Here is an 8,347-nt window from a genome sequence, read left to right as displayed (position 1 = left end):
GTACAACTAGGAAATTATATTAACATCAAAAAAATTCACACAAATAAGCAAAATAGATGATGGCGAGAGGCTAAGACACAAGTCTGTAGGGTTTAACGACGAAAAAACTCGGATACACACACCCATATAGTTTCAAGGGAAAACGCCGACTCACTCTTTCGTCATTGTACACAAACTGAGCAAGCGTAGTTTTTCCCAGGTCTCCTATTCCAACTATAGGAATGACAGGTATGTTGTAGACACCCCTTGGCTGGACTAGAAGATCTATAATGTTCTCTTCGTCTTGATCTCGACCAAGTACCTTAAAAGTCATGAAGGAGTGGGTGTCCCTCTGACTTTGAACAACACACGGTCGGTTCTGAAGAATTTGAACATTCTCTTCGAGATTAAATTTTTTGAAATCAGAAGAACTGGTCTCTAACCTTTCGTTGATCTTTTTTATTTTATTATCCATCCTCAAAGAGTAAGCAAAAGGGATAGAGATGGAAGGGAACGTACTGTTTTCAACTCTTTTCGCAGAGCGCCACACCTGAATTCATCGAGCACATCCTCAGCATCATAAAAGACGCCTCTGAGCTTGGTCAAACTAAGGCGCAGCGTCTGCGCTGCTGCAGTTTTTCAGCATCCAACAATGCAGCTTTGATGTATGTCATGTTTTCCTCAAGCCTTCTCAAATAGCCGGCATACTCACTTTCACTGGGCAAGTGATGATGAACTTTTTGCATTAAAATTGAAAAACATGTTTTTTTTTTTTTACCTTATGAAAAATTTACGGTTTATTTGGCTGTTAATCGATTCATACCTTCATCCATTTGATTCATATAACTGCTAATTTTTGAAATAATATGTTGCAGTCAACAAAGAACATAGCTTGCTTAGCCAATTCTGAAGCCATTCAAGGCTTCCCCTTCATAATTTGCTATTCAACACTACAAGGAACAATCTTCAAAGCAAATTTCCAAACTATCCATTAAATCAAGAAGCATCAAATCATTCATAAAAAAATAATCATTTAACTCTTCGTTAAAAAAAAAAAAGTCGAACAAATTCAACTATGATACCAATCAAAACAATCATAAAATTTAAAAATATTAGAAGAAATCAAAATACAAGAAAAAGTATCTCTCTCTAGATGTTAAGTAAGATTTGAGTTCTTATGTAATTAAAATAAATTATGCTAATTGAATTAGTAAAATCTTAAATTAAACACCCAAACAAAACTTTATTTTAATATACACAATTTATTACCTCCATTAATTGCATATCTAAACTATTATTCAAACTCCTAACTAAGTTGATATGACTAGCCAACTCAATTAAAAAATTACAAAAATGTCGATAAGTTATTTTATTCATAGTACTTTAGTCTTTTATTGTTAAAAATCAATAAAAATATGCATATGGTTGGAATTTAAACCTAGGCCAATTTCATTAGAAAAATTTAAATTTACTACTCAACTAAAACTTTATTTTATTGTTTTTATACATTTTAATATTATTATACACACTTTATTACTTCCACTAGTTGTATATCTTAATAATGTTATAAATTAAGTTGGTCTCAAAATTAACTCAAACACCAACTCAAATTGATAACATCATGATAAATAATTGTAGTGCGTTTAATATTCTTAATCTAATATATTTACATGTTTAAAATTCATTTACTCACAATTTAAGCTTTTTTTATTTTAATACTTCATACATTAGCATGTAATTATTAATAAATTTCAAACTATATAATTTATTTTTATTGTATATTATTTTTAAATGTTCTAAATACATAATTTTCATTCTGTGTGATAAGTTAAATTGAATGTTTGTTAACTTTTAATTAAATTAACATTAAAATTTACACAAATAGATCATGGCGAGAGGCTAAGAAAGGAGATATAGGGTTTTACAACTCCGACTCTGTCACTCTCATTTCCAAAAACTAATAAGGAAGCACACGTTATGATCTTTTGTTTTAGTGGCGTTTTGTGAAAAATGCCGCAAAATGTGTAACCTGAAGATGTTTTTTCTTTTTTGTACTTTTTACCTGACCAATCTCTGCAACAGCTTCTCAACCTTCAATTGTCAATACTGACAGTAAAAACTCCATGAACAGAAAAATAGACACAGAAGATACCCTGTTCTAAAAAAAATTAAAAAAAATAAACTCCATCAAACCTGTGAGCCATTCAAACTCCATCAAATTCTATCAGTACAAGGCTCTTGGAATTCTACAATAACAAACACAATGATACTAATTATTTTGTTACAAGAAAATTGAACAGAAAAGATCTCTGCTTGGAAATGAAAATAATTTAGATGTAGATATTCAAACTCCAAATCTACTTGATAACACATAGTACATACTGAAGAAAAAATCAAGGACTAACTGATCTTTAGGAAGAAGCTCTAGGTAAAGCGCATTCTACATTATTGTATTTGTTCCCACAGCAATATCGGTATATTCAGACATAGATCCATCATCCGTTTGAGAAGATATTTTACAATCTGAACTGCACTTTTTATTTACAGAGCTTTATGTATAGAGAAGCTACTAATTCAAAGTTCATTCCATGCTTACTCCCAGTCAGCATCAAAGAAACCAGCATCTTTCATCTCTGAGTAGTACACATTCTCTAAATGCATGTCTTCCTCCTGCATTCATTAAAAGATATTTTGGCCACGCTTACATGTTATAAATCTGTGCTAAAAATCAATTAAACAGATGCATGTTTTACTATGAATATGAAAATAAATTATTACCTCAAAAAAATCTGCTAGAAAAGTAATATACAGAAGAGGAAGGTAAAAGGCATGGTAGCAAACGATTGTGGCGCTGTACAACCTGTAAATGTGTTTCGTATACCTCTTTAGAAAACCCTTTGAAAAGGAACATAATATACTAATATAAATAATACTTGGATTAAAATGGCAACAAGCTTGTATTTACCAAAACCCAAAGCTAGCTCCATTTCCAGTTAGTGCACAAGCAAACAGTTCTAGTGCATTCAAGACGAACATGAAGGCAACATATTTGTAGAATGCAGGTCTTGCTGCAGAAGGACAGAGAAGCAACTGTAAATCTACGATGAAGCAACTTGCAAAAAATGTAAGTAACTTAGATGAACATACCAGGTAACCTTTCTCTCCACTTGGAATGGTACATAAACAGTATGGAGCCATAAATAGCAGTCAGCACTAGCCTGTGAACAACCCACAAGCCCCATTTTATCTGACGTGGATGTTCGGAGTTGTCAATGAACAAGGGCACACTGAATCCAAATAGGTAAATAGCCTAAAGGAGGGAAAACATACATTGAAACATTAATATCATAATATATAAAGCATCAACAGAGAAATGTAAAAAGAATTCACTACAAGAAAAATACTAAAGGGAAAAACATCGTGTGTTTTTCATATTAGAAAATGAAAACAATTAAAAAACAAGTATGCACGATCATACTTCAAATTTGAGATTGCTTAAGAAGTTAAAATAGATCAATTATCCAACTATAGGCCACAAGAATGGTGACTCTGATATTAATAGTAAAGTTTGAAGGAAGGAAGAAACTGTAATGTTCTTCCACCACCATCTGATTCACCAGCAACAGATATGCAACTTCCAAGAAAGGTGAAATATTTAAGAATAAAATAAATACCTTGAGAAGTAAGTCCAAACCAACAATAAGCCCTGAAATAACAAATGTCCGTGTCAAAGCTTGCAACCCACTAGCATGATTTCCTTGCAGTAGAAATGCCAACAAGCTAACTTCCAGGAATAGCATCCCAGAAGTTGTGAACAATGATAAGATATTCCATGCCATTTCCTTTCCAGGAGTGCATTCCCAGGCCTGCATCAATCAAGAGGTAGTTTGGACCAAGCCATTCAGCTCATGAAGTGGAGAAATAAAGTTACTGTCAACTAGAATTATGATCTTCAGGGGTCAATCATATTTCATTAATCTTGATGGCTATGATTTTCCTAAAAACATATAGTTTACTAACCTAACTCATTCATGCTATCAAAGAATAAGATGCCCAGCTGCTTTAACAGAAATCATTTTCACATAAGCCATGTTAACCAGAAAACACTATTTGGTAACAATCACACTAAGATACAATTCATACGTGAAAGGATAAAGTAAACAGATTTTCTCTCACTTAAGAACAAGGGAAAATTGACCATTCATGATGGTAAATGAGTTAGATGTTAGCTCATGCCACACTAAAAGAGACACAGCTATCAAACACAAGCTCAAGAAAGAAGACTTTTACTATACATATTTCCATTCTATTGATCTATATTATTCATTATTGGCTTCTCTGCATTGTTCTTAGATACAACATCAAAGGAGCATCACCTAAAAAACTCATACTAGATAGCTTTCCTGTCCAAGAATCTTGTTCTTAAGTTTACAATGCGAAAAGATTGCCGAACAACTTTTGCACCTTGTCTAATGAGACCAAGACACCCAAGTCACATTCCACTAATTTAAGTAGCATTACTTATTGCGTTGTCCCAGACTCACAGAAGCAAGAACAAAAAGAGTATTTTGGATATCAACTAAACAAACTTGTGAAGAATTAAAACAAGAAAGTACATTGTTATTTGGATGCAAAATGCCTGACTTATAAGTTGACTAATTAGATTTTGTCTATAACTAATGTCAGATTTTAGCAATTCCTTCATTTTAATCAATTATTAATTTTACTTTTCAATATCAGCTAGTCTTTTACAGTAATTTCCATTGCAATTTGCTTTACAATAAAAATAAAAAGCAACCATGTCAAGGAAACAACCAAAGTCTAAAAGATCCAATAAAATCAAATTCAAGAAAAACACCAACTCATTAAAATTTAATTAGAGGGGAAAAAACCCACAAACCTGAACGAAACACCAAACAAGGTTGAGCAAGCTAACGAGCCAAAGGCAACCGTAATAAGAAATCATGATATAAGACCTTCCATGAGAGAGCTTTTGAAAGTTTTTTTTAGCTTGAAAACCCAGAAACAGAACAAAGAGGAGAGAAGGGATAATAAGTGCTAAGTTATGCCAAAATCCATGACATTCAACGAGCCATCCATACAACCCATTCGAAAAAGAAGAAGATGATGATGATGATGAATTGTTAGGGTTTTGAGGAAATGGGGATTCTGTGATGCTTTCAAGAGAATGCATTTTCTGAGAGCTTTAATTTCATAAAGAAAACGGGGAAGACAATAAATTTAGAAACTGAAAGATTGGAAGTTGAGATTTTCAGGATTTTGTTTTGTAATTTTGAAGGGTTTGAGTTAATTTATTTTGTTGATCGAATTCACGGGATAGTCAGAATTTTGACTTGCTGGTAAAATAAATTGAAGGACAAAAATTTGTCATTATAAAAATATTATTTAATTTGAAAAGTAATTTTGGAAAATAAAAGGGTAAACTACATTAATTTGTCACTCAACCTTTATAAGGTTTCATTTTGGGCACCAAAAATAAAATGATTGCAATTTAGGCACTATTGTTACATACTTTTATCATTTTAGTCACTTGTATTTAATTTTCCCATTAGATACAGTCATTTTAATCACCCAACTTTAGTAAATTTTCATTTTGATTACTCATTTTTCTTTTTAATTTTCTTTATTATTTTTTTGGTAAAAAGACCTCTCCTGTCCCTTTCAGAAAAATTGGAGCAATTTAATCTTTTTCAATTTTGAAAGTGAGCAACTAAGGACAATTAATAACGGTGTTAATGTCATTCATTAATTGTACATAATTTTGATTGGCATAGTAACAAATTATCCTTCGATTTTACATATTTTGTCATTTTGGCTTTAATTCTAAAAAATTCAACAAATTTAATATTAATATTTACACAAATGTTACGGGATAAATTTGTTAAATTAGACCAAATAGACAAAATGCATAAACTTTGAGGTTTAAAATTTATTATTGTACCAATCAAAACCATATACATTGATGGAAAATATTAATGTGGTGATTAATACCTTTTAGATTTGAAATTGAAATTGAGAGAGATTGAAAATAACTTTTAGCTTCTTTTTTCTTTTCTTTTTCATTTTAAATTAATTTTATTATTTTCTGTAAGGAAAAACCTGGAAATTTATAAGGAAAATTTAGGTTAGAAAATTTATTTTTAATTTCCTTTATTTTTTCTTTTAGATTTAATTTCAGTCTTTTCTCTTAGTAGAAAGATGGAAAATAATATCAGATTTTACAGGGAATTACGTAGGTTTTATAAGAAAACAAGTTGAATTTTTACATGAAAAGTCAATTTTTCTTCATTTCATTTATTTCTTTTCCTTTTTAAAATTAATTTTAGGGTGCGTTTGTTTACCTGGAAAATATTTTATAGAAAATATTTTCCTGGTTTTCCAGTGTTTGGTTGCCTAAAAACATTTTCCATTTGGAAAATGATTTCCAAGACACGGGTAAAATGTCTTACGTTTTAGGGAAATTGTCTTACCAATTTCATTTCTGTAAGACATTTTCCAGTCCCTCCATCTAGGTAAAAGTCTCTCCTTCTTCCTTTATTCATTTCTTTTACTTCTTCTGTTCTTCATTTTCTAGTCCATCCCATATATCATTTTCTCAGGCTGCTGTTTCATTTCCTCTGTTTCTCTCTTTCTTAGGATTATACCATTCCTCTTCGCTGGGTCTTGGCTTAAGGTATGAACCAAAGCTCTTTTTTTTCTTCTTGTTCCTTACTTCTCCACAAATTTTATGCCTAGAATTTTATGCTTTCCTCTGTTTCTTTAGCTAGGGAAGAAACCTGATTGATTTAAGGATTCCCAAACTCAAATTTTTAGAAAAGAGAAATACCGAAAACAATCTTGAAATTGAAACCGATCGGTTTCAAAAATCTCTAATCTTTGTTCTTTTCATTGTTGATAAAAATAAAATTCTAGGGGTTTGGTTTGGTACTTGGGAGCCCCAACCAATAACACCAATCTTGAAATCGAGAGATATGTGGGTTTGACAGGCCATAGCTGAGCCGCAACAATTATGAGTAGTCAATGTGGTTGGTTTGAGAGGACTGAAAGGATCTTGAAATGGTCGTCAAGAAACCTAGATTAAAGTTTTTGAGGAAATTGAGAGAGAGGGAGTAGTGAAGTAAGTAACCTAGATTTTAATTACTGGACATTTTTTAGGATAAATGTGCTTGTTTTGGTTATGAATGCTTGTGATCTGTTTTGTAATTGCCTTTTCTCTTGGTTTTTGATTTAACATAGTAGTTTTCTATTTGATTGCTGAGCAAGTGAAAGAAAATAAAGGGAACTGTTGGTTTTTGTTCTTTTTTGAAAGGTTCAAGCTTGATAGGCTTCCAAAAGAATATTTTGCTTCTCATGGTTGTTCTTCAGTTGCAAATAAGCAGGTCTAACGACTTGTTCATGAATTTGAAAGTGTTGTTTTATTAAAATAAGAAAAAAAAAGTAATTAGTAAGTGAAATCAAACCTGTAAATATTCTAGTTGATTTCTTTGAGTTTTGGCTTTTGTCATTGCAAAATCAAATCTTGCGTAATATATCTATCAATTTAGTCCAACCTTTATTGATACTTAGCTTAGCATTATGGCTGCAGTTGTAAAAAGTTTGGTCTGAAAAAAAAGTGCATTTGGAAAATGTTGCTTTGAAAAATTATGGTTTGGGAATTTTAAGCTTTTAGCATTGTTGTTAACTACTGCTATGAAAAGTTAAAATGTCAATTTTAAAAACATGATGTTAGAAGAAAGACGAGACAAATGAGGTTTTTTTTTTATTTTTCTTTTTCAAAATCATATTTTCAAACAACAAAACCATCAAAGTGCATCTTCTTGGTTTGATTCAAAAAGTATTTTGTTGAAAAGCTTTGGCTACTTTTTCCTGGTTTTTGACTGTCTACTGCTTATTGCATGCTTTCCAACAAGGTGAAAAGGGCTCATCCTTTGCAGGTTAGGGCAGCTGGTTTTGCTATTACTGTACTGAAGCAACAAAGTTTGGGCAGTTAGTTTTCCAACAGTTGGTTTTCCAACAAGGTTTGGGCAGCTGCAGCCTGGGAAATGGCTACTGATTTTAAAAAATGCTGTAGTTAGTGATTGCATATTGATTATCTATACACCTAAGGCAACACAATTTTTGAAGCATTCTTTGATATTCTTTTTAATGTTTGGTATCTAAATCAAATTTCTCTGTAGATATTTGAGAAGAACCCTACCAAGATCAAGAATTATGGTAAATGGCTCCGCTACCAAAGCCGCACTAGTTATCAAAACATGTACAAGGAATACCATGACACTACTGTAAACGGAGCTGTTGAACAGAAGTACACTGAGATGGCTTATTGCCACAGAGTCCGGTTCCTATG

General features: G+C 31.7%; 1 protein-coding gene and 1 long non-coding RNA gene across 2 annotated transcripts; one reads left to right on the top strand and one right to left on the bottom strand.

The window, feature by feature from the left end:
• Positions 1-2,198: 2,198 nt before the first annotated feature.
• LOC108470868 (protein CANDIDATE G-PROTEIN COUPLED RECEPTOR 2-like) lies at positions 2,199-5,376 on the bottom strand. Its single transcript, XM_017772367.2, has 6 exons — positions 4,880-5,376; positions 3,654-3,845; positions 3,127-3,289; positions 2,945-3,047; positions 2,758-2,839; positions 2,199-2,649 (listed from the first exon to the last, which is right to left on the bottom strand). Exons 1-6 carry the CDS (start codon positions 5,171-5,173, stop codon positions 2,572-2,574), a joined length of 912 nt encoding a protein of 303 aa, XP_017627856.1. The 5' UTR covers positions 5,174-5,376; the 3' UTR covers positions 2,199-2,571.
• Positions 5,377-6,330: 954 nt separating this feature from the next.
• LOC108473198 (uncharacterized) lies at positions 6,331-7,108 on the top strand. Its single transcript, XR_008274131.1, has 3 exons — positions 6,331-6,512; positions 6,637-6,673; positions 6,913-7,108. It is a non-coding gene; the product is annotated as an uncharacterized LOC108473198 (long non-coding RNA).
• Positions 7,109-8,347: the final 1,239 nt, after the last annotated feature.

The sequence above is a fragment of the Gossypium arboreum genome, chromosome 11 (genome assembly GCF_025698485.1).
Source record: "Gossypium arboreum isolate Shixiya-1 chromosome 11, ASM2569848v2, whole genome shotgun sequence".
In the NCBI taxonomy this organism is placed as follows: domain Eukaryota; kingdom Viridiplantae; phylum Streptophyta; class Magnoliopsida; order Malvales; family Malvaceae; genus Gossypium; species Gossypium arboreum.
The sequence above is the reverse complement of the archived record's forward strand: the minus strand, read 5'-3'. Positions and strand labels throughout refer to the sequence as shown.